The following is a 26,469-nucleotide window of genomic DNA, read 5'->3' on the forward strand; positions in this document are numbered from 1 at the left end:
TAGTTCAAACATTAGCTTTCCACTTTAAAAGTAGAGCTTTATCGTGGTTGTCTATTTTAATGGTAAAAATTATAATGAATATCTAAAAAGAAAAATGTTTTTCCTGAACCTGGAAATCCTTGTTACAAAGCGTGTAGATACTACCTTTTAATATTGCTACAAATTGCAAAAGTATCTCAATTAACTTTTTTTTTATTTTGATGATATCTGAAGAGGTTGTTGTTGTTATTCGGACATAATAAAAGGTCGGCAAAGCTGAACAGCTTCACATAAAAAAACAGTACTAAGGCTATTTAACCGACATTTTTTTTTTATTTTGAGGTCTAGTGTATTGTTTTAAAAATGTAACAAAGTATTTTGCAAATTAAGCTGTGTCAGTTTTGTTCTATTTATTCAAAGTTATATTATGTATATATATTATGTAGCTTCATATACATATTTGACATTTCCTCACGATCACTCGGTTAGTTAAAACATGCCTGAACATATATTCTCGCCTTTTTGAATTTGATTATTAATGCTTATTCACTTGATCACATCTAAATATTTTAAAGATTAACAAAAGTTTGACACTGGTTTCTATAAAAGGCCAATGTTCTCTAAATTTGTTATTGCAAACTCTAGACAAATAAAAACTATCGTGTTTCGAAGTTCGTTTACTTTAGTAATATATCTTTTGAAGAAAATTTCATGAATCTGCTGTGTTTTTATCTTTTAAGTTTGTCTGACGGTGAGAAATATATATCTCTCGGAGTCAATGTTCGCACTACATTGTCTATATATATATATATGCCGTTTAGAGACGTCTACGAGAGATGTGCACTAGACTCTCCAACGACTGGGAATGATACTAGCAAAATGTTTTGAGCTACGATGCTAAAATTAAACATATTTTTTTGTTTTGTCATTAAAAATTATTTAAACTGTAAACGGCTAATTGAGGTACTTAGATAAGATTCGTATCATAGATAAGTCGTAATCATTAAAAGATATAATAACGTTAATGTTAATTTCTTTTTTAAGCTGTAGTAATTATTTGAGACATTCTTTATGAACATTGATTTGTTAAAAATCCTTGTACTTGTGGCGAATTAAAAAATATGAACATATATTTTTTTTTTAGAATATTAATTTCAAAAATGTTTGCTTAATATAGAATTAGAATTTTTTTTTGAATCCATACATCATTCTCATTAAATATTGAGATTCACTTAAAATTCGAGACTATAATACTGGCCGTTGTGTGGTCCGCATCGGGGTACTTCGCGAGATATATGTGTACAAAAGTTTTTGCGTAAGAAAAGCTGGCGGGTGTGCTCCGGGTCTCAACTGATGAGTTTTAGAAGTTGCTTTTTCCCGTTCGTTATTGAGAATACGTTACGGTCTTGACTATAAAATAACACGTCGTTGACTTTTACACATCTCTATGATATTATTGCAAATTGTCTCATACAGAACACTCTCATATTTTTAATTTTATTTAAGTATATATATAAAAGTATATAATTATGTGTATATTTGATCAAATCATCAGATGCCACACACTGATCCTATTTTACGTACACTTTTAACAACTTTTAGGTAGAGTATGGGCCTTTGACAACAGTTATATTTTTGGTCGTAGTAAAATCAATAATTCGTGAAGATGAAAATGTGTTGACGTAATTTTTTAGTGTTCCTTTTATATTTAGTTGTTCAAAAATAGTGCTTAACGTTATAGATAGTCAAGTGCCTAGATGATAATAATATCAATAATTCATAAATGGAAGCCGGATAAGTTTATAATAATTTTTAAATTTGTTAAAAGGTTTTCCTGTGTAGAAGTACTCGCTTCCGCTGATATCATTCATTTTTTATTACCACCGTTTGAGTTCAAAACGAAAGAGCGTCTTCGTTGCGAGTGAGACGAAATTATTGATTTCAGCGCAGTGAGCTCGCAAACTTTTACGGTCTTCCCCCCGCAGGCAGAGCATATATTTGATTAGATGTATTCACATTTACTAATTCTTCTTTCGGTTGTGCGTAACCAGGGGGTCATAAAATCGATATTTAATTCCTAAACTTATTTCGGAGCTTGTTGTTTGTAGATAAAATAATTTGCACATTTTTCTTAATTAAATGCATATTTTATTTCGAGTATTTATTCACTTGTTTATAATATCGTAGTTTTGATATACTTACTCATTATTATGTAAACTCTTGATATTTAATATTGGCAGTATTTATTAATACATTTATATTATTATACACACAGGATCAATTACAGTAACCATTTACGTCGTCCTGAGAAAAATGCAAGCTCTTCTTACACATTAAAAATATTGCAGTTTTAGTAGTAATAAAGTTTCATTTAATTATAATGTGTTATTTCACAGTTGAAAGGTCGAATTGCAAGTTTTGTGAAGAATTCTTTGTTGGTATTCTAACACGTGTGCAGTACAATCAGACGCGAAGGCGATGTGTTAAAAATAGTCGGCACCGGACATTGAACCGTGGAGCGGACATCGCTGTAATGAAAGTGTCTCATTGCTTTTTCGCGACTGAATCAATTTCCCGAAGTTACGGACTGCGAATATCCATGCCCTATTTCAATACCGAAATTCTATTTCATCTTCATTGTTCGGATCATCTTTCAAGAAGCGCTAAATTTTTTTAAAGTCAGAATAAAAATACATATTTTTCATTTTACTTATTCTATCTAGAATAAACTATTGTCTTTTATATATAGAAATTGGCCCTAAAACTCGACTTAATCAAATTAGCTACAATTATCAACGGGCTATGTATACGCTTTTACTATAGGATACCGGATAATGTTCACAAAGCTTCTATTTCTATTTATTTTAATAATATACATACCTGTCGCTGAGTTTATTTGCCAGTTCTTCTTAGGTCTAAAGAATTTATTCTGAAAAAGTGGCAGACTAATCACAATTCAAAAAGAGATGTAATCCATCTTATGTTGAATGAAGAACATTTGAATTCTCCAGAAGATTCATATAAAAGTGTATACGGTATATAGGCGGCTAATAAATTTTTTTAGACATTTATATTTTTCCGAAACAACAGTTGGTTTTGTGCGAACAAAGCGTTCGGTATCATCGGTTCTCTTACGACCATCTTTAAATTCAGCACTCTATTCACCTTCAATTGAATTCTCTGTTTATTATTATATTATTTTGTTGCGTTGGTATTTTTTACTCGTATATGTAACTGTATTTAATCAGCACATAATTGACATATCAATTGTCTTGAATAGTTTTAAGTGTTCATTCACACCGCTAAATTGTTGAGTTATTATGTAAATATTAGCTTTAATAGTTTCGCTTTTATAAATCAAATTTAAATTCATATAGAATGCGTACAAATTTTTTAAGTAATAAAAAGAAAAACACAAAAAGTATGTGACTTTCCAGTAAAAAGACGATATTACTAATAATTGAAGCTATTATTTTAGTTATTGTTACTTTTCTTGTTTTTTGTATTAAAGGCACAAATATAATTTTTGGGAATGAAAAAATAATCATACCATATACATGGATAAGAATTTTTTTTAACGAAAAACGTCTTAGAGAATAACACTAAAGTAAAAACTAACATTACTACAGAGTTGACCGCTAAAACTTAAGTTCATTTAATATTATTTCGTAACGTTAGACTAGTTACTAATGAATAAAATGTGTTATAAAATACAAGTATATATTGTTATTACATCGAGTTTTCTCTAGTATCTAAACTAGGCCTAGCCTGTGATATCTTACAGATTGGTTGACTTCTAAGCGATTAATTTATTCAATGCTATAATTGGTTATTAATATGTACCGCTTTGTGTGCCGTAGCTGCTGAAATTACTAAACTAATGAGACATACCACCTCTTCTCCCAAGGTGGTGAGCACGTTAATAATATACCACAATGCATATTACAAAGGCTTGTGCTACACTGTTATGGGTCAGCTGTACGTGACATAGTTTATAAAACTATGACTAAAATTTTATTTTTAACGTTAAAAACCATAGAAACAGACAATGATTGAGAAAACAAATTTTTGAATTTTGTTAATGGAATTCGTCGTGCAGTAGTTAAAAATGCGCAATTTCAAACGATTATAAAAATGTATTTACATTTTTATATTCATTTTAAATTATTGACGCCTCTTAAAATCATTTGGCCCTTTCTGTTACTTACAAAAGCGCTTTGTTAACTTTGTTTAGTGACATTATATTACTGAAATAAATAAATAAACATTTAAAGCTTCAAAACGTACAACTAAACTAAAAGCAACTTGTCATAGGTAAACAATGTCATCACCTAAACTAAATTTCTTGTTTCAGCAACAGATTTTTCTGCAGTGATTATATAGAGAACATGCTTTACAAATGCTAATGCATTTGCTTAAACAAAGTGTGTAAAACATTAAAAACTTTTTTGTTATAGATTATGAAATAAATATATAAATAAATTGACATATACATTAACATTAAAAATTAAGTAAAATATGTAAAGAAGAGTTGCTTAAAAGATAATCGAATCAAACCTGTCGAACGTTAATATTTTGTGTAAAAAAACGTTTTATAATCTTTGATTACGTAGTTTATAGCCACAAACATGTTAATTAAAATTAAATGCGTTAATTAAAACATTTTCTCCCGTCATTTGTTAGTTCGCCACATATAATCTGTAATATCTATGATAGAAATGATTTGATTTTTTCTGCTATTCTATGACTCTAGTCCTAGTTATGCAAAATGTATAGATTAGAGCGTATTATGAAAACATATGTTTACTTTTCCACCAGTACCGACGTACAATAGGAAGTAGGGTTTTTATTTTTACGACACGTCAATAATGTTCTATTCCAACCGCGTTCAGTGGAGTAAATATTTTCAGCAGGAGCGGCTTTATTTAGCGAACAGTGCGTGAGGATCATTATTGTCTGAAATATTGCGGTTTCATGTCCTTTGCTTCTGTTATGATTGTGTAATTTTAGTTATGTAGGTGATCGAAAAGACTTTAGTCCTGCTCTTACAAATGAATTTATTTTTCATCGGACGGTATAGCAAACATATTTATGTTATGAGTTGATAGAACTGAATTAAGTTAGACATGGTAATATAAAAAAATATAACGTTTACATCTAAATACAATCGGGATTTCGATATTAATAAATTTTATTATATTTATTACATACAGTTGTTGGCAATAATGGAATAATTTTTTGTTATCAGGTAACGGTTAATAAAAAGATTTATATGATTGTTAGGTGATTATTAGGTGTTATATAAATAAATAACTCCATTTATATTTTCAAAAAGTTTGGAAATATAATTTTGATAATATGATTTTTGATCATAACATATCGTATCGATTTAGATTGAAAGACCGGTTTTACAATAGAACGATTTTATTTTTAATTCTACATCCCTTGAGAGAGAATGCGAATTAAATCCAAAGAACGCTTAAGGTTTCACTTTACTGATTTGCATGAAAATAATGTTCAAAATGAATTTTTTATTGATATTTCTTTTAATCTATTGTAGTATACTTTAAGCTTTGTATAAGTATTAATCCAAAAAAAATGTAAACGAAACGGGTGTTTCAAGTCGGAAAGATTATTCAAGGTTATTTTACTCAAGAAATCAATGTCATATTTATTTCCATGGAGTTCAATGGACTACGTTATCTAAGAAATATATATGCATTTATAAGTATATGAATCTATTTAACGAATTTCGCTATTAGTTTTTTAACGTCGAACCTGTTTTTCGTCGATCCACATTAGACATATATCTCCTCCAAGCGTTCTTTAGTAAATATAACTATACGATATTTATTTTAGCGTTTGCTATAGTAATTTACGTTAATAAACAGATAATTTAAACAGTAATTTTCCAAAAAAATAATTATTAAAAGATATTAAACGGAATTTCAATACATCTTTCAATTTACAAATGAACGCGCAATAATTAATAGGTGTGTTCCCTCTTTTATATTTCTTCTTTAAACTTTTAGTAAACAATTTGCAGTGAAGATTATATATTTTTATTCAGCGCCTCATTGATATATTTGTTTGCTCAGAACTTGCGTATACATTACAGTATGTATTAAGTTAATTCTATGCTGAGTATAAAACGTAATCGTAGGGCTTTTGGAAACGAGCGTGTGGCTCCTGTCGTGACTAATGAAGCCCTGCACAGCTATTTTAATTGCCCTTATGGAAGTGGTCCGTATTCCATAAAGCCGCTGTCAAATGACCCGACAAATTGACCGCAACACGCGATGTTAACTTTTTTTCGAAGCTTTTTCTAATAATATATTCAAGAGACTATGATTATTTCATTGATTTATTTATTGTTATTTAATAAGTTTACTTTTTCGATTCTTTAGTTTTATAAAACAAATTTTTGACAAATTATTTCGAGTAAATCATTTCTAGTCTTTCAAGTAAATCATTAAAACTATAAAATACTTTTCGCTTAATGGAACAAACATAAAGCGAAATACGTTATCATAAAATTGCAACTTGACACGATGCATTTTGATAGTCTGTCCAATATTGAAGGCTCCATTCTTTAGGTATACATGTGTAACATATAAACACCTTTACTAATGTATATTTTGTTCACTAGTTTATACTAGGTTTGCAAAGTTCGCAGGTATCTTAGTATCGGGGCTCTATGTTAAATGCAGTTACATTGAAAAAATACAATCTATTATCTTGTAAATAAAAATAATGACAAACAATAATACAAATAAATATTAGCTGAATGATAGATAACGAGTAAAATAAGTAGTGTGTGCGAAATGGCACGTGACGTAAGCGAGTTACTAGTCACATAATTTAGTATAATTTGAATTCAAAATTAACTATGTCATGCGCAAATTTACGTCCACGCCCGCGAAACATTAATTGAAGTTATTGTTTGTTGGTTCTAATTTTGGTGCCAAATATTCTGTTACTCATAAGCACAACATGATGTACTTGTAATAATAGACCAAATATCAAATTGTTAATGTACAATGTTTCTATTCATTGACTATGCGCGGTGTAATTTAATTTAATAACCAAGCGCACGGTGTATTGTTATATTGCAAAATGGCGGTCTAGTATTTGCGTACAGTGCAGTTATAGTTTAGAGCATAAAACCGTTTATAATAATTAAAGGAACAAGATATTTATTCCAGTCGTTCCACCTTAGTATAATCGATATTTGATTTATATACCGAGCACGTTTTCGTCATTTAAGGCCTCCTGAATTTAAGTAGGGATAATGTCTTAAAGATGGCGGATATTAGGAAAACATAAGCGTCCGAGAAATATTTTGAAAAACACATTACAAAAGCTTCAGGAAGATTTTCTGTATTGTTGTATTACTGCCTATTAAACATGAAACAGACGAAAAGAAACTGTATATATATTCAGTATAAAAATTCAAGTACTTTCTACTACCTTTTAGAACAGAGATACAAATATTTTTATTAAATCTATGATGATATCAGGTAAAATTTATTTTAAAGGTTATAGTAATGGTTTTCGTAACCAGTTCATTTTAAACATTTTATTCAAATAGGTCTACGTCATACGAAGAGGATTCTAGTATCATAAAAGACCGATTTTATAGAACCATGAATCAGCATGAGCATCTCTATTATGGAATCCTTCAACTTAAAGTTAGGTGTTCCAAACATGCCCTGTCCTGAAAACAGATCAGACTAATTATGGAGGTTCATATTTGTTGCCATTTTCGTAACATATTTAATTAAATTCTTTTAAAAATTCTGCACACTGTAATAGGATATTTTTTACCAGTATTCTTATAATAAACTTTATAAAATTATTACACAATAATACATAAACATTACGAATATTTTTTGGACAGTTTATTTTTCGGATCGTTTCAATTGATTTCAATGTAAATCTAATATTGGCCTGTTTTACCTAGATTTATGTACTTTGATAATAATATAAGTATTTTAAACACTAAACGACACGAAATTATGTTATTACAAAAAAATCCCTGTAGTTGCATACAGTGCACAACCGTTAGAATTTAATATTGGTATTATAATTGTTAGTAATTGTTATTTCTACCTAACATTATACTTTTTGATTTAAAAAATAAAGGAAATTTACTAAAATGGAAATACCAGAGCGATTATTTTACTATTTCCTTTGACGTTAGTTACATTTTGGGAAGCACGATTCCACAGAAAACACCTAGAGTGAAATGTTAAAATAGAGCACATTTAAATGTCAAGAGCGAATTTTAATTAAAAAATTTGCCGTTTGCTCAAACTCTCCGTGAAATCAATACTGCTGTGTAGGTCTGTGTCACTATAAGTTTTTAATTCAAACCTTCAATTAAGGTTATCTGAATTTTTCATATCACTCTTTGGAACTTTTGCGTTGAGCCTCGGTTAAAATTGCATATGTTTTAATTTAATTTCTTATCTTGAATGTAGAAAAATATACATCTGTTTTGTCTCCATGTAAGAAGCTATTATTAGTTTGCAATTTTACATGTTGAATTATATTAAAACGGTAAAGTATCTAGTTGCCTGCTTATACCATAATATAAAATGATTCGGTCTTTGTAAGATATAAAAAGCTGGAAGTTTAGCACCTAATAACATAGTGTGGAAAAATATTATCATCGATTCGTTTTATATTTTCATATTTCAATTTTCTTATAGTGATGATCGCTAACCTTTTCGCTAGCGCCTATTGGTTATCCTTAATACGGTGCAAAACTTATATGAAATATTATTTCACTAAATTTTTTGCTATTGCTATACCTATCTCAAATATCTAAGGTGAATACCACGTGATAGTTATATAAAAAATCTTTTTGTGTCTGTATGTAACTGACATTGCCCAGAGGATTAGCAAATTAAAATGTCAGTGTGCAGGCCATATAGCGATCAGACGGGATGGTGGCTGAGGCCATAAGATTCTGGAGCAGACACCACGGACTGGCAAGCGCAGCTTAGGACGTCCATCCACAAGGTGGACCAACATTTTAAAGTAGTCGGATGATGTGGAATGCAGGCCGCTTCCCACAGCCCTATTGGAAAACTATGATGGAGACCTAAGCCCTGCAGTGGATGACCTACGGCTGAAATGACGATGATTTGTGTCTTAGAACCTACATTGGAATACATTTACTCCAACGTACCAAGCAAGTGTTATGTTATATTTATTTAAACCATCTGTATTCATATAAAGAATTGTTCAAAATCTCCGAGAAAATGGAGATGTTCCGAAAACATATTTTCTTTCAGACATTACATTTTATAAGCTAACAGACATACTCGCCAACTTTACTTGACATTATCTCCCGCCTCTGCAAACGACCGTACTAGATAAAGAAAATAGTGGTTATCCGCAGACATGGAATGTACGCCTGGTAAACTTTAATGATTGTTCATAGTAGTATGTGCGTCAAAATTTAACGAGCTTATCAATTTAGCTTTGTCATATTACATTCAATAATGTTTTACCGTAATAGATACATATCATATTATATCGAAATTACGTGATGTAAATATTGCATAGTATCTGTGAAAAGTTATTTTCCGCTTTTATTCTATCTTAAAACATTATTTCTGATCATTCGTAATATTTTTTTAAAATAATATTATTACTTAATAAAACTTATAGATTATGCAGTCTTTTTTCTGACGTAGTGCATACTGTGTTTTCTTTAGATTTAAGATACATATTTTCAACTTGTGTAGCTTCTATTAGAGAACTTAAAAAGCAATGTAGTTTATGTGTTAATCTGAGTATAATTGGTTAAAAGTGTCTGTTAAATGATCTGTAACGAATAAATCAGAGTCTTATAATTAACCTTGCAAGCTCAAATGAGTTGAGAAGATTAAAATGTGATATAAATATACAGAGAAACCTGACATAAATATAATTAAGTCTAATAAACCATATTAATTTTACGATCATTTGATACTCTTATCTATATAAATTAGTTTTAGAAATCAATGCAAAGTATATATACTATAATTAATTACAATCATATATTAATGGTTTGATTTAACTAAACGTTATTCGAATTCTAATAAACTCCTACCCAAGCGCGGAAGGATTGATTAGCTAATTATGTACATTTCAGTCAGGGTTGAACTGACATTTGGACTGGCAGGATTTATGGATTTTGAAATTAGAAAACCATTATAATTCGAATTAAATTTAAACTAAAATTAAAATAATCAGATTATTTATATTCTTGGACGATGGAATTGCATTATTTAAAAAATCATTCTGTTGATTGATTAATTAAATGATTATTAGATTGCAATAAAACTATTTAATAAATATTAGTATGTCAGGCCTCCCTCAAGATCGCTACCATGATTGGTCTATGCTACCGTCTTCGATAATAATATTAAAAAATTATGACGATGGTACGTTATCATTTGATTAGCAATTTATTTAAATTAAAAGAATATCCTCCTCACAAGTATTTAATGACACTGAAATGTATTCTCTCACTTACTTAGTGCCGCCTCCCTGTAGCTCAACGAATCATGGTGAGATCTATATCCGGGATTTCTTTACGAGATTAGGAGGTTATCTCGTAATGGCAGTGTGCATGAATCGCTTAAAATAGAAGCCGCTGGGGCCTTAAGGTTTTGAAGAAAACCACGGACCGACAAGCACTGCGTATGACGTCTACCCAAGGTGAACAGGTAATCTTTGGTGAATATTTGTTGCGAAATCTGCTCTTTTTTGAACCAAGGGTACTGCAGCGTGTGACGTAGAATACAAGGGTCCGTTTCGAACAGTGTGTGCAATTCGGCGGAAGACATTTGGATAACATACTCTTTAAAAATTAAATCCGTATTTCGATTCTACCGTTTATTGCTGATTTGTTGTTGTATATAATATGTTAAAACTACGTCTCAAATGTTATATTTATACCCGACACTACGTCATTCTTTTAAAAATCTAGTATAAATGAACCCGCCCTTATGAGATATAAAATTACGAGACATATCGACCTTTAAGACGCCATTTAAACTACGATTTATGGTTGTTCATTCACATCATCATGTGTTTAGTTGAACTAAAATCCCCAATAGATTTCTAATAGATATATCCGTCATCCAGCGTCTTCTGTCAATTAAGACGATGCAGGCTGCTTCCAACCCGCCTTTATGCCTTTGTCCAACAGCGGATATCCTGCGGCTGTATTGGTATTTTTTTTTGTAGTTGATTAGGACAAATCATACTAAGTTTTCGTAGAATTCGTTATGGCTTGAATGTGAAGTGGACATTAATTTCGTATGAAGTATATTACGACCTATTGTTTATATTATTCATTTATGAGCTCTACCAAACACAAAATATTTACATTTATATAGTCTTCATGTAAATATTATTTGGCTTTCGTATTACGGTGATCGGCAGCGTAGTTTTAGCAACGTTAAGTTTCATTCGTCATGGCCGTCGTGTATCAGCCACGAGGCGAGCACGCGGCTGTAGTGTACGCATGCGTAGTAGAACGTGGGTGTACGACAGACCGAGAGATCTGAGCTTTTACCCCCTCTAGCCCCTCCCTCCACCTTTTACAAACACCGGTAAAGTTTCAGCCACCCATCCTTCCCTCACACCTCTTCAAACGCCGATATTAAAACCTGCCGTATTTCACGGGTACCAACGAGTGTCATTTATGCCTCTGTTCTCTTCGCAATCAAGGAATCGAAATTGGATTGGCGTTATTGATTTTATTTGATTGATCCATAGCCGATCTGAATTAAAACTGATGTAGCATAATATCAAATGTAAAGTTTCATGACCCCCCGTTATTTACATTTGCAGGGGAATAATACTTTTTTTATATTAGTCTAAATATCTAGGGGCTTCGGTTGCTGAAATGGCCATGAAATATCTTGATACATATATTTTTAATTAATTTAACACAAAAGCTGGTCTTTTAGTAAAGATATTTTGAAATGTTGGACTCGTATTTGTAAACTTACAGAATATAAATTTCTAAATTCAATTGTAATCATTTATTAATTTATACCATAATAGTGATATTATCAAAATATCATTATAATATGGTATGTACAATACAAATCATAGACCAAAACCTTAATAGGAAAGTATTATCAAGTAATAATGGCGGTGAATTTCATGTCATAATACACAGTGTTCATCTTATTTACACAGAAAGATTAGTAGAAATATTTACATTAAAAATAGGCTCCTCCGCAGTACCTATATAGTCAAAAATATATACATATCTAGTGAAAAGGAACTACAAGAGAAATATATAGGACATTCATTAAAAAAAAATTACAGAATTAGCAACAAAATATTAAAACTTTTTACGTCTATTATATTCTTTAAATTTCTTAAATCGTTCAAAGTAAACTTAGATATCTTGGACGAAAAATAGAAATGTAGAATAAAAATGAAATGTTGCACCTAACAATGCAATATCAATTTTTGGTTCGAAATAACTGCTTCTTAAAGAAGGTGGTTTTTATCTCGACGATAGCAAATATTATCAACGACACTGGAGCCATGCCAACGTGTCGAATGTTACAGGCTGATGCGGCCGACTGATAATACGCTCCACTTCTTGCAGTTTCCCGTTAAAATTTTTCGTTGCTGTATGAAAACGCAATATTGTTTCCTTTAAACTCTCGTTAGGCTAAAACTTTTTGGTTTAGGTACATTAATTTTTACAGATATTCTATTCTAATATCCAAAAGCTTTTAAATTTGTTTTTGATGTTAACATGTGGACGGAAAAACGCGTAACTGATACAAGCCATGGTCTTATCATAGCGTACAATAACAATATAAATACAAAAATATTTCAAATAATTGGAAATAAAATGAAATATGTAATTAAAATAGAATACAAAAGTCTGAAAATTATTCTTTGATATAAAGTGTTTTTGACTTTACGAACATGTATTGTCAAAATTATACAGAAATTATTTAACTCGTGTATTATACATTGATAACAGCTGTCCAGAAAAAGCAGTGGCTCTTTTCTATTTTATTCCCTTTTTTATTATATTCATAAAATTTTCTACGTCCAACTTCTTCCTTGCATCAGTGTGGCATTTTTCTCGCAAAGGGTGATGCAAGATGTTCGTTTTATGAGGTACAAAAAAATAAATAATTTACTTTATATTGAAATAATTATTGTAGTAATGTGAAAATAAATTAATCACACTTCAAGCAAAGCTTTAATATCTGTAACAAATTCCATTTTAACTTTCAGATTCGAAGACATCATTATTATTTCAGCCGTATGACTTCTACTGCTTAATATAGGCCTGTTTCATAGATTTCCAATAGGAGAGGTTGGAAGTGGCTTACATTCAGCGTCTTTCGATGATTTTTAGAAAATTGTCTGTCCACCTTGTGTGTATTTAAAATAATTTTACTAAAAAATGTATGTTGTTGGTATAAGTGTACGAATACGTGATTTGTTTCTTTAAACAAAGGGCGTTCATTTTTGTACAGGTTTTATTTAATTTATTTTATTTGTACAACTGTGGCTTTGTCTTTTTCATCGTAAGAAATTTTTAAATGTCATGTATATATTTTATATAGTCGAATAATTTTGTCGGCAATGAGGCGTGTTATTTCAGTACTCTGGGGAGATACCGTTTCTTGATTTGTTATTGGCAATGGATGCGGGTAACTATGTCCCGCTGGGATTACTTGCGTTAGGTTATTTGTGCTCACGTTTCTAAAAATACGTAATATACTGTGTTGGTATTCTTTGCACAGTTTTCTTCAAAGTGTCATTAGATGTTGAATATTTTCTTTAACGCTATCGCCGTATCCGTGATTTATTTGTAAAATATTCTGATCACTTTCAACGTTTATGATATAATAATTTAAGTAATCCAATTCTACAAGAATAAATGAAAATAAATATTTCTTACTTTAAAATCCCTCAGATTAGCTTGCTTGGAATAATTATTTGCTAATTTAATCCCAGAATAATTTAATTATTTTTTGTTTGTTTTATTATGTACATTTTCATAATTTGTACTTTTTATTTTGAAGTATGGGTTATTTTAGAGAACAAGTTAATAATTGTTAATCGATATTTAAATTATTAACAGATAAACAACAAAAATTACGGTAAAATTCGTGATGAAATATATAATAGAGGGAGGATACGAAATTGTATGGCCGTCAATACATAATCAATGTTACCTTTAAATATCCTTACTAAGCTCGAGTGATGTATCTCATTCCATAAATTATCTCTGAAAGGAAGCTTTTGTGCTAACAGTATGGTTAATACTAAAACGTCAATAAAATATGTGACAATAAACCAATATAATTCCGAAAACATTTCTTGTTTAAGTAAATTTTATTATTACTTACGAAAGCCTCGAACAAATCGATGAATGTGACTACTACATAAATAATTAATATCCGAGGGTAAAATGGATCGTTCTAACGTGAAAGTAGTAAACATTTATTTTCTTCGCGTGTAAAGATATTTATGTAAAAGAGACATTTAAACTTTTTACCTGCATATTCTTTTTAATCATTATTTTAAATAAGAACGAGAACTTCTATATTTCAATTAAAACGCGCAGCCACGGCGGAATTTCTTTTGTCAAATATTTTTTTATCTCTTTTAATATCTTAAAGAGTATACCAATTAATTATAAAAATATACTTATTTTTTTTACACTGCAAGACTTTGATGTTGTCAAATGTTTATATCATGTTCGTTATAACGTAACAAAATCTAATGTGAATCATACATACGATAGTTTTGTTTGATTACATTATATTTTATATGGCTTGGGATTTGTATCAAAAATATTACAAATATAATACAAGTCTATGATGTATTTACAAAATAATAACATTAGTGTAGATTAATGGATATCTCATTTAATCTTCAATTAATATTTCGTCTTATAACTTGCTGTTGGAACAAAAACCCACCGCCGACTCGGAGTAAACCAATGTATTCAGCTTTAAACAGCAATACGAAATTTACTTGTTACAACTTTAGAAGCGATTAATACGATATCAAATATATATTATATACACTAAACGCAATTTATATCGAAAATTTCAATGCGTTCTATAGCTTAACCTCAGTGAATTTGCGAAATTTGTATCCACGCATTTATATCTTTAATCAGTTATTTCTTTAATTTTATTTTTGAGTATCCTAAATTCTGCCCTGTATTGCGATTTGGGAACAAAAACGATCAACCTTAAAAATACAAAAAAAAAACTAGGGCCTTACTGAAAATCGGTGCTGTAGTACGGGTTAAGTTGTACTGCAGTTCGTAGCGAAATAATAACCATTATTACCATATGCAATGCTTGTACCTTTATAGTATTTTATTTTTTTATGATCTCGTTTTTTAAGCCTATGGTGAGTGGACAGGGTCTTTATTGTACATTATAATTTTTTTTTAACTTTATATTTTTAATTTTATTTCTCCGATTTTATTCATCAGATTATATTTCTTTCGTCGTTTTTTTTATCGTTCTCATCACTATTTCTAAGGTATCACAGTTTATTTTTATTTTTGTTACTTGGCTGGTATGTACAGATTTTTTTGCTGTATATATGTATGGCACATAACATCTTCTTTACATTAATTTATTTTCCTTCCTCCAACTTGTATTGTTAGGTTCACTTTTGTAGGTCGAGTATTGTTTAGATTCCGTATAACATTATTAATGTCAAACATAATTAATACGCATGAGTAAACGATCGCTGATTACTTATGCGTAATATGAAAATTGCTCATCTAGACTCAAGGAGATGAATGACAAAAAACGAGACAGGCAGTTCTGGCGACAGGGGTTTCTTTATACAATGGATTCCATTGTGTTTGCTTGTCGCTTAATTTACAAAATAAATTACAGTAATTTGCAAAAATAACGTGCGAAACTTCCCTTATATAATCGGTTCGTGTAAATTTTAGCGTTATTTTAATTAAAATGTTTAATAAAAGTCTGGAGTTTTTATACTTAAAATTTCCGAATTCTTGCCTTACAAAAATTCATTATATATTATTTGTTCATTTCCCTTGGTAATTTAGACATTCCTTTTATTTTAAAATAGTAATGTATTATAATTGAATAACAGTACACTTTCTAAATTTCCGACACCGATGTGCGTATAATGTTATTATGTATGGTCAGCAAATGAAGAGATTTGTGATGCGTCGCGGTCTCAAAACAAATAGTCGCGCACGCTAAATACGAATGTGTTCGTATAATTTTGGCCGCCGTCCAGAAACTCTGGCCTAAATGCAAAACGACTTCGCCCATATTGCTGTCAGACGAATTAAATTAAGTTATATTTATTCTATTAATTAGTTAAGTTTTTCGACATTCAAGTAAATTTTATGTTGTACGTGTACATAACATACAGCGTTTATCTGTATTTAACAATTATAAAATGCTAAAATTGTTTTGAAATGAACCATAACAACAAGACTTCTCTTAAATTGGACCGCATTAGACGGATGTGATATTTACACAACGTGAGAGTTTTAAAATTTAATGAACAATTATGTACATTTAATGTTTTGTTAGTTTATTGAAAAAAATGAAATAAAAGGCGGGGGCCCTACTTTGATTAAAATGAGTGTAAGAAGCTACAAAAGAGCACTTTCATAAAAACATTTTTTTAGGCGGAAATGTGCTCTGTTTTATTCTATTTCACCACTGTATTCATACAGATTTGGCTAAGCATATTAATGCTTATCCAAATTTTTCTTTTTTTTCTCATGTTTTCCATATTTCTCGTCTTCATCTTCTACCTAAATATGTATAAATATGGAAGCGATGTGTTTGTCTGTTAGAAAAAGTATATAGTTCAATAAATAATATTTGCTTGAGAATCAATTTGAAAGTTTCATTGTTGAGACAACGTATAGTAACGTCAGTTTTACCGTAATATCTTTAGGAAAATAAAGAAAAAAGTAATCAAAAAACTACTTTTACTCGTATTACTGACTGGCAAGCGTAGCGCTGGTCGCCCACCCACAAGGTGGACAGACGACCTTGTTAAGGTCAACGGAAGACACTTGAATGCAATCCGCGTTCCACCGGTCCGGTACTGGAAACCGAAGGCCCATGACCAGCTATGCAGGCTATGCAGCCTACAGCAGCAATGACGATGATGATGGCATTGCGACCGGGCATATTGCATACATGTGAACCATGCCGTTGTTCCTTTTATTATTATATATAAATATTTTATAATGTAATTGTATACATGTAAATTCATAATACTAACCTAATTTTCTTGTTGTTTCATGCTTGACTAACCAGTGGCTTTGAAATGTAAGTATTATCACTTATGAAGTATATCTGGTATTTATATATATTATGTTAATATTTATATACAATTATAGGCGATCGTAATTTTACCATTATCCAATTAAATATTTATGAAATAAATGTTAAATTATGACATTGTTCAAGCATACAATTATTACAAGTTTTATGCTGGTGAAATGCTCGTTTTAACGTTTCCTGCGATTATATAAAGTACGGACATAACATGCCTTGGCTACATTGTTAAAAACTTAACTAGAACTGTTTTATGAAATTTGAATTTATATGTATTATGAGATAAATGTTTTGTTCAACTTTTCAGCTCTTAGGAGCTCTCTCTCATGTACATTTTATTACACTATCGTATTCAGGCGTGGTATGTTTATACTGAAAACATTTTATTGTGGGTACTAACTAAAATATGATATTAGTATGGTAATTGTAATCAAGTCGGTAAATAATGTTGACAGACATTTAGCTCTGGTCGAAAAGCTGGCATATCTGTCTAGTATCAAATAGTGGACTGTCAGCCAAAAGTTCGTCGATTTAATATCTAGGCACCGTGAACAACTATTTGTTCTTTCATACTCATACTTATATGTGACTTTCTTTAGTATTTTTATGTAAACTTCATTAGGCTATAAAAACAGTTTGACGAAAAACGCTATAGCGGAGTTGAAGCGAATATTTGACGTAACAAAAGATATTTTCAGAAGAATGTCAATGAAACGGTCAATGAAATGGCTTACCTATTAAAAAAAAAACAACGAAATAACTAATGCTTTTTACTATCGTGGTAATTGTTAAAAATCTTTATAATGTTAATTTTATAAAACAAACAAGTTTATCACCAAATTTAATTTTTTTAATTGAGGAGAGCTGTAATTAAAACGGCTTCGTTCTTTTCTCGAGGATGAATTTCTTTTTATAATAAAATTTCTGAAAGTTTCTAAGGGATTGTCAAAACTTTTTTTGTTATCCTCAATTCATTTTACTGCGTAAAGATAAAATTAAAATATAACAAAGGTTAATAACTGATTCTATTTTTAAAAATATTTTTTATTACACAAATTTGAAGATAAAATAGTAAATAGCTGATGTATAGTAAAATTAAAAATTAAAGGAGAGACCTATCATGTTTACCTAGGCAGAAAGCCGAGGGTATAAATTTACTACCACATTTACCACCAATAAATATAAAGATAGTTGATTACTGGTATCTCTATTCTAATTATAAATCATTATCATAGTCGTTGTGATTTTAATACCAATTTTATGACCAGATAAAAATAAAAATGTGTAAAAAATGAATAATTTTTTTAAAGTGACAATGTCGAGCATTTCTATATGTTCAATGTTTTTAAATTTCAGATACGGACAATCAACGCGTAATCATCCATGTCAAAGACGTCAACGACGAGCCACCTTACTTCATTAACCGGCCCTTGCCGATGCAAACTGTAGTGCAACTCAATGCGGCTCCCAACACCCCGGTCTTCACTCTTCAGGCCAGAGATCCCGACACGGATCACAACATTCACTACTTCATTGTTAGAGATCGCACTGGTGGGCGTTTCGAAGTTGACGAGAGGTCGGGCGTTGTCCGCACGAGGGGAACGGATCCGTTTCAATTGGATATGGAGTACGTCCTGTATGTGAAGGCTGAAGATCAGGTGAGCTATTTTCGTTAACATTAACCAATTAAACTCGTGAATCTCTCTAACACTTTCTAGAAGATAATTTTTTACTGCTTCAATAATTTTAACATGACCTATAAAAATATTAATTTCATTTTTTCATATATCAATGCCAACAAAGTAAAAGCAGATATGCATAAATAGATAATTTTACAGGAGAGCACATTTATCCAAAAATAGTGGCCATTTTGATATTTTTAACCTATTATGATTAGAATTTTCTGTCATACATTAGTAAAAAAAGAATGTATAACAGGTTTTATCATTATTTCATTGTTTTTTTGAAATGAAAAAGTGTTATCCCCATGAAAATTAGCTCACGTAAAAGAAATTTCCCTGACATTCGTTAGTTAATTTGATAAAAAAACGTTTATTCCCAACATTCAAAGAAATACTAAACACGCAAAGAGTATTGCGGTTTTTTAAAATGTTTTCCTAGATGTTCTTTTTAGTCAGCCGTTTGTTTATCATCACACATAATATTAAATATTAGTTTCATTGTTTAATAACATTATTTAAATCACGTAAAATATGATATAGAAAGTTTTAAGTATATTTAGCATTTATGTCAAAATATTACATAGTTTATTAGTATCAGAACAAATCATATTGAAAACCTTTTTCATATATTTTTAAAATAAACATCGTACTTAAATGAAGTACAAAGTACATATGCATATATATAAATACATAATAGCGCGAGGATTTCTCTTATTATATTTTTCTATTTTGAAATTCAGTGATTTATACAATTCGTGATAAATTTTTACATTTGCTTATTGTGTTTATTTGAAATTAATTGTTTTTATAGTTAAATAGGTATGTTTTATAATAAAAAGTTAGATTTATTTTAATAAAATAGAAAACTCGATATATGAACATTAATGCAAGACGTGTTTATGTGACCCCGTATAACACGTTATGTAGAAATGATACACAGTTAGCTTTTCTCGTTAAAGGATATTTGAATGGAAAATTAAGGAATAGTTTTGAAACTAATGTGTGCGTTTTATCAAAACCAAAATTGATAGTAATATCGCACTATAGATAGTGATTGATATATTTACAGTGATGTTTTTAAGCTATTTAAAACGAAATATAAATTGCTGCAAAATTAATTATATTCTATAAGGATTTCAGATTAATTTAGACATTAACAAAAAAACAAAAAAATTTCAGAGCGGCCGTGTAGACGAGAGGCGATTCCAGTCGACACCGGAAGAGAGGTTGAGCATTGTAGGCGGCAAACGCGCGCCGCAGTTTTACCTATCCAACTACGAGACAGAGATTGCCGAGAACCAAAAGAAAGATTCAGAGTAAGTGTGGATGCTCGAAATGTGATGTTTATTCGTTTGCCTCGTTTTCGTCGACGCCTTTTTGGAACATAAAATCGCTTGAGTTTTATCACGAATAGCGTATGTAGGACAGTAGTAATTTTTGCATTTAAAAAATTCTGATTTGGTTAGTGATTAAAATGTGAAATATATGTAAGAGAAAGTGTAATCATATAATTACTGTCGACATATTTCTAGCAAGTAGCGATGAAGCATTATCTATGTAGCATCATCATTACCTCAGCCGTTGGACGTCCATCACTGGGCATTGGCGTTGCTCATAGATTTTCAATAAGACCGATTCGACGCGGCTTGTATCCACCGACCTTAACAAGGTCGCTTGTCTGAGTTGACATCCTATAATGCGCTTCTCTGGCCCTAATCTTCTCTCTAGAAATTTTTTGGTCCCACTAGCAATCTGTACTGCGGCGCTATAAGTCGCTTCACATATCACTGAAAAAAAAATCTTGTTTGCAATTTTCTAGCTTTCATAGTTCACCCGGAATTTTATGTGTTAAAAGAACTTGCATGTAAAAAATGGTTGCCATTTCTATTTATTTTCGTGACCATTTTTTTTATTAAGTCAAGAATACTTTTAGTTACGAGCAGTGATAGCCCATCGGTAGGGGGTTTAGACTTGCGATCGTTGATCTTGGGTTCGATTCCCGGGATACTATCTTATATTATTCACACTTTGTGTATTTATTCTATAGGATTGTCACTGCTCACAGACAAGTTTCTACAGGGTTGGCAGCATTGTTTTATACGAACCATAAAACCACCCTGCGATCGCCAATCCTCCTGCCAAACGTGGCGATTATGGTATAGCCTCCCGTAAATATCATCGGAGGAGGTCTTTGTCTTGCAGAAACTGCCTATGGACTGAAACGACGACGTTGAGTTACCAGTAACTCGGTATAAAAATAAAGTCAATTGATCAATCAATCAAGTCAATTTAAATTTGTAAATTATTAATAAAAATCTTGCCGTAGTGTTATTTTCTATTTGAATAATTATTATTTAAAAAACTGAGTACATACCCTTAAATTTATATATATATACGAAATGCTATTTCTGAATTCATACTGATGAATTAAATAGTGGGTTTTAAAAGAAAATCTGACGTTAGTTCAATTATGAAAGAAATTTAAAAAATATAGTTGCTTTAAAAGAAAAGCGATTACAACATAGTATATATGTTTAACATGAATAACTTAACTCTGTTTAAATAAATAAGTATAAATGAAATTTGAATATAAGATTCTTGAAATTACATTACATTAAACAATAATAATGACACATGTGAATAATATGTTTAATTTTTCATTGTAATGTATTTCTATTCCAGTATCATATCAGTAAAAGCGAAATCTTTTGCGGATCGAGAAATAAGATATACCTTGAAAGCGCAAGGTCAAGGGGCAGGAACATTCAACATCGGCCCTACGTCAGGGATAGTGAAGCTAGCAAAGGAATTGGACTTCGAGGATCTTCGGCAGCCTCATGTTTATTCGTTGGTCGTCACTGCAACTGAGGACTCTGGCGGATTCTCTACTTCTGTTGAGGTTATTATCGGACAATATAAATTAATTAGTGAAAGCTGTAAGCTCTTTAACATAACCCAAAATGTCCATTACTAGACTTAGGTGTGCCCAATTGATTTTTGATAACTACATACCGCCTGTATCCAGCTTCTTCAGATGATCTCAACAAGTTCGTCTGTAGAGATTGTGGATGGACGTCGTACACTACGCTTACTGATTTGTGTTTCCACTTCATAACCTCAAGGCTCCAGCGTCCATATGTTGAAACTCTTACAAAAGTAGTAATTGGTGAAATGGCTCTTCTCATTAGTTGTCCTGTTTTATTTTAACGTGTTATTTAAGTTTGAAAAGAAGTATTAGTTTTAATTTTTCTGACTTGAGTGTGTTTAAATCATGTTGCCAATTTAGTCAAATCAAAGACATAGTATGTTTATAGCAATGTTGATTTCGCATTTTTTATTTTCTTATTATCATGTAAAATAAACTCTAAACCAGTTTTAAAAAGAGGGTTGCGAACTTATGCAAAAATATTTCATAAAATATACTACTAAGTAGTGTGTAAAAAAATATGTAGTTTTCTATTTCCACAAGTGTTACTAGTGTTATTTTAATCGCATTAGTAGCGATGTATTATGTCGTTTATACATTTTTCTGCAACAGATCGTATATAAATAATAAAATTAAAATATTTTATGTACTAACTTCTACTTACTTAATAGTTAATAAATAATAATTACACTAGTGTAGTATAATACTATTTTTAAATAAGTTTACTATAAAAAATTTCAGTTGACAATACGAGTAACTGATGTTAATGACAACGCACCCAAGTTTGAGCTGCCGGATTATCAAGCACACAACGTTGACGAAGACATCGCAAAAGGCACCAGCATCCTGAAAGTAAAAGCCATGGACGCTGACTCCGGGAAAAATGCAGAAATAGAGTATTTAGTTTCAGGTGAGCGTCCGCAATTATTTTTGCTTAATATTTTCATAAACAGTGGCCGTATTACACAATTTACTACACGGTAGCGAAGTTTAATAGCCACGTGTGAACCTTTGGCAAAACGAACCTGTCTCATACGAATGTGTGTCATAATTAACTATTATAACAAGACTGCAAAAATCATAAACCAGTTTTGCAAAATCATCAATTATGGTACTCTTAAAAAACTATATTTTTTTAAAAATTATTTGTTATAGCAATGGTGTAATAATTTAATAAAATATTTAATAGAATCAAGCGTCATTTTGCGGAAGTCCATCCTAAGTAAGAAAAGGACCAATATTTAGCCACACATGACAGCATGTGCGGAAGTGGCTAAATATTGGTCCTTTTCTTGCATAAATTTAATAAAATATCGATGATAAAATACTAATGCATTTATCCACTGATTTTACACCTATCTTTACAACTGTACAAACTTTGCTCTTTTAAACAAAAGTAAAATAAAAAAAAAATTATATTTCTCACATCAAAAATAGGAAAGATTTATAAGCTCTTTTTATATATATTTATAAGAGATAAATATCAAAAATCATGAATAGATTATTTTGTTAAATTTCTTCAGCTATTTTGATAGAATTGTTACGCTAGGATCTTATGAACATTGTTTGGCCCGGACGGCAGTAGAGTTTTGACTGGTAGGAGTCCAGCATTACTTTCTTGCTGCCCTGCTACGCAAGGACATCCCATGAAGGAATCGCCCATGAGAGCGAAAAAAGGATATTAGTCGTTTTTCTCTTCAAATTTATGTTCTTTTAAAGACAACGATCACGTAACTACATATTTTAATTTTTTGTATTTATATGTTTTTCAGACGACCACTTTGCAGTGGATAACAATGGCATCATAACGAATAATAAACAGCTGGACGCTGACAACAACAACGCATATTATGAATTTGTTGTTACTGCGAGGGATAAAGGAGAACCGGCGAAGACAGGAACAGCAACAGTTAGAGTCTATACTAAAAACAAAAATGACGAGGAACCAAAATTCTCACAACAAGTTTACACACCAAACGTAGATGAAAATGCAGGACCAAACACTTTGGTCACAACTGTAGTTGCTTCTGATAAGGATGGAGACAATGTTCGTTTTGGATTTGTCGGCGGAGGGACAAGCTCAGGACAATTTGTTATTGAAGAAATTACCGGAGTAATTCGACTGCATAACAAGCCAATATCATTGGATAGGGATAAATACGAATTAAATGTAACAGCAATGGATGACGGTGCATGCTGTGTTAACGGAGATACAACTATACATACATCGACTGCTGTGGTAGTCGTCTTTATTACCGATGTTAATGATAATAAGCCGATTTTTAAAGATTGTCCAACGTACTTTCCTAAGGTGGAAGAAGGGGCTCCAAACGGAAGTCCAGTAATAAAAGTTCACGCTACCGACGAAGACAAAGGCGTTAATGGCCAAGTAAAATATTCTATTGTGCAACAGCCTAATCAAAAAGGTACCAAGTTTACAGTAGACGAAGAAACTGGTGAAGTTTCCACGAACAAAGTGTTTGACAGGGAGGGTGATGACGGTAAATTTGTGTCAGTGACTGTAAAAGCGACGGATCAAGGAGAACCATCATTGGAAGGTGTTTGCTCTTTTACTGTAGAAATTACTGACGTCAATGACAATCCTCCGTTATTTGATAGACAGGTAAGTTATGAATACCTTTTAATTATGTTATATTTCAACAATTTTAATATTAGTTACTTGCATGAAAGCACAAAAAATCGCTTTAATTTGTAGAAAATGTGCCATTAGATTAAAATAAGATAAGAAGTTGTTTGTCAGTATTATAACAACGATTATGGCTTACAGAAATATGTAGAAAATGTTAAACAAGATGCCAGTATAGGCACTAACATACTGAGGGTTTCCGCATCTGACGAGGATGCAGACAACAACGGCGCTATTGTTTACACTTTGAGCGCGCCGTATAATCCGGCAGATATAGAATATTTTGAGATCCAACCTGAATCAGGTTGGATTGTACTTAAGAAGCCTCTGGACGTAAGTATTAGTTAAACATACGCCGCCATTAAATCACTGTGTGATGCTAAGAGTGATGAGTGAATGAGATCAACCTAACTCCAAAGTTTGGTGGATGAGTGCTACCTACAGACCCTAGGATTCAATTGGCACATATTTAAGTTTATTTACATGTAAATAGTTCTAAATTGTCTGCTGCTGTAAATTGCTGTGAAGAGGGGTTAATCCTGGCTGTGAGGAGTAGTTGTCCATTGAACGGCGGCCTGCCGGGAGGGGCGGGGCTCTTGCGGGCCGTCGCGCCGGGGGCTTGTTCTTCTTGCAGCACAATTAGTTTCAGTTGCCGCCAACGTCGGCTCCGCACTAAATCTTCGTTAAGATTAATTTCCGCAGCACTATCTTGCATTAACTACTAACTTATCGAATAATTGCGACTTGTGTAAAATATTTATAATTAAAAACAATACTGCTGTAAATATTTCACCATAAAGATCTGTTTAGTTCTAAAACATGTACAGTTTATGTAAACGCACATTTGTATATTACGCACAAAATAGTTTTGAAATTTATTTTATTGTAAGTACATACTCGATTGATTGATTTGAGAAGCTTACGCTTTTGGACATACCTTTCAGTATTATATGTAAGTACATGTTTTGTTACTAATCTCCAGTTTTGTCTTGTGTTGTGCGCGGCGTACTCTCGCTGCCGGCGGTTCGAACCCCGCCACGTAATCTGTCTTCGCTGCGCTAGACGACTACTCATGTTACAGAGCATCCTATATATATATCCATCTATACTATATAAAATAATCATCATAACTATGAATTTTTTACAGGGCACCAGTATTGTTATAATTTGTATAAATATTAGTTTATAAAAGAAATGGTCAGATTGCCCGCAAGGCAGTTTGGCCATTTAGCCAGTTGTGACATTATTCCTTCTGTGAAAGGGGCAACGTTCTCAAAAGCAAAATTTGTACAGTTTATAGTAACGTCCATCGTTTGTAATATATTCATTATAATGAGTGTCGTTTTGTTGTAGTCATTACGAGGTCATTAAACATTCTTATGACAACCTGACCTTTCCGCCATGTCTTGTATGCAGAGCTGCATGCATTTGCCTGCTTTTGGTTAAGTTTTATTTGATTTTTACAATTAGTTTAGTTTTTTATTGTAAAAAAGTATAATAATGTACAGTTCATATTTTTTCTTATTGTACATACAAAAAAAAATGTATAATACAGTAAACATTATTATTTCCAATTTATTTTCTTGCACCATCTAATATTGGTTAAATGAAAAATCTTATTGTAAGTACGTACGAAAGAAGCTCGGACGCGGCAGCAGATGATGTGAGTGGAATCGATTTTTATAAGTAGTGAAGTTTCTGCCATTCTCCTCTTGTTTTAGTTTGGCTTTATGGATGTGTGGGCGACGAACGTATGTTATTTTTAGTTATTTACAGTGTTAAAACTTACAGCCAATAGGTTCTTTCTGAAAGTGTATATTTGTTTTTAATTATTTTGATTTATTCTTAGCAGTGAGTACTTATGTGTTTATATTTGAG

The 26,469-nt window shown here is 31.2% G+C and overlaps 1 protein-coding gene across 2 annotated transcripts in view; it reads left to right on the forward strand.

Annotated features, from left to right (window-relative positions):
* Positions 1–26,469, forward strand: part of CadN (Cadherin-N) — a 340,773-nt gene that overhangs the window by 36,118 nt on the left and 278,186 nt on the right. For both annotated transcript variants that reach the window (XM_068765439.1, XM_068765440.1), the window contains exons 2-8: positions 17,316–17,327; positions 18,693–18,994; positions 20,198–20,334; positions 21,701–21,917; positions 22,686–22,854; positions 23,717–24,567; positions 24,733–24,924. In XM_068765439.1, coding sequence (XP_068621540.1) covers positions 17,316–17,327; positions 18,693–18,994; positions 20,198–20,334; positions 21,701–21,917; positions 22,686–22,854; positions 23,717–24,567; positions 24,733–24,924 — 1,880 coding nt within the window. The remainder of the gene's footprint in view (positions 1–17,315; positions 17,328–18,692; positions 18,995–20,197; positions 20,335–21,700; positions 21,918–22,685; positions 22,855–23,716; positions 24,568–24,732; positions 24,925–26,469) is intronic.

The sequence above is a fragment of the Battus philenor genome, unplaced genomic scaffold (assembly GCF_028537555.1).
Source record: "Battus philenor isolate CCGP_79_NKW_IND1 unplaced genomic scaffold, ilBatPhil1.0.hap1 SCAF_2, whole genome shotgun sequence".
Taxonomy (NCBI): Eukaryota; Metazoa; Arthropoda; class Insecta; order Lepidoptera; family Papilionidae; genus Battus; species Battus philenor.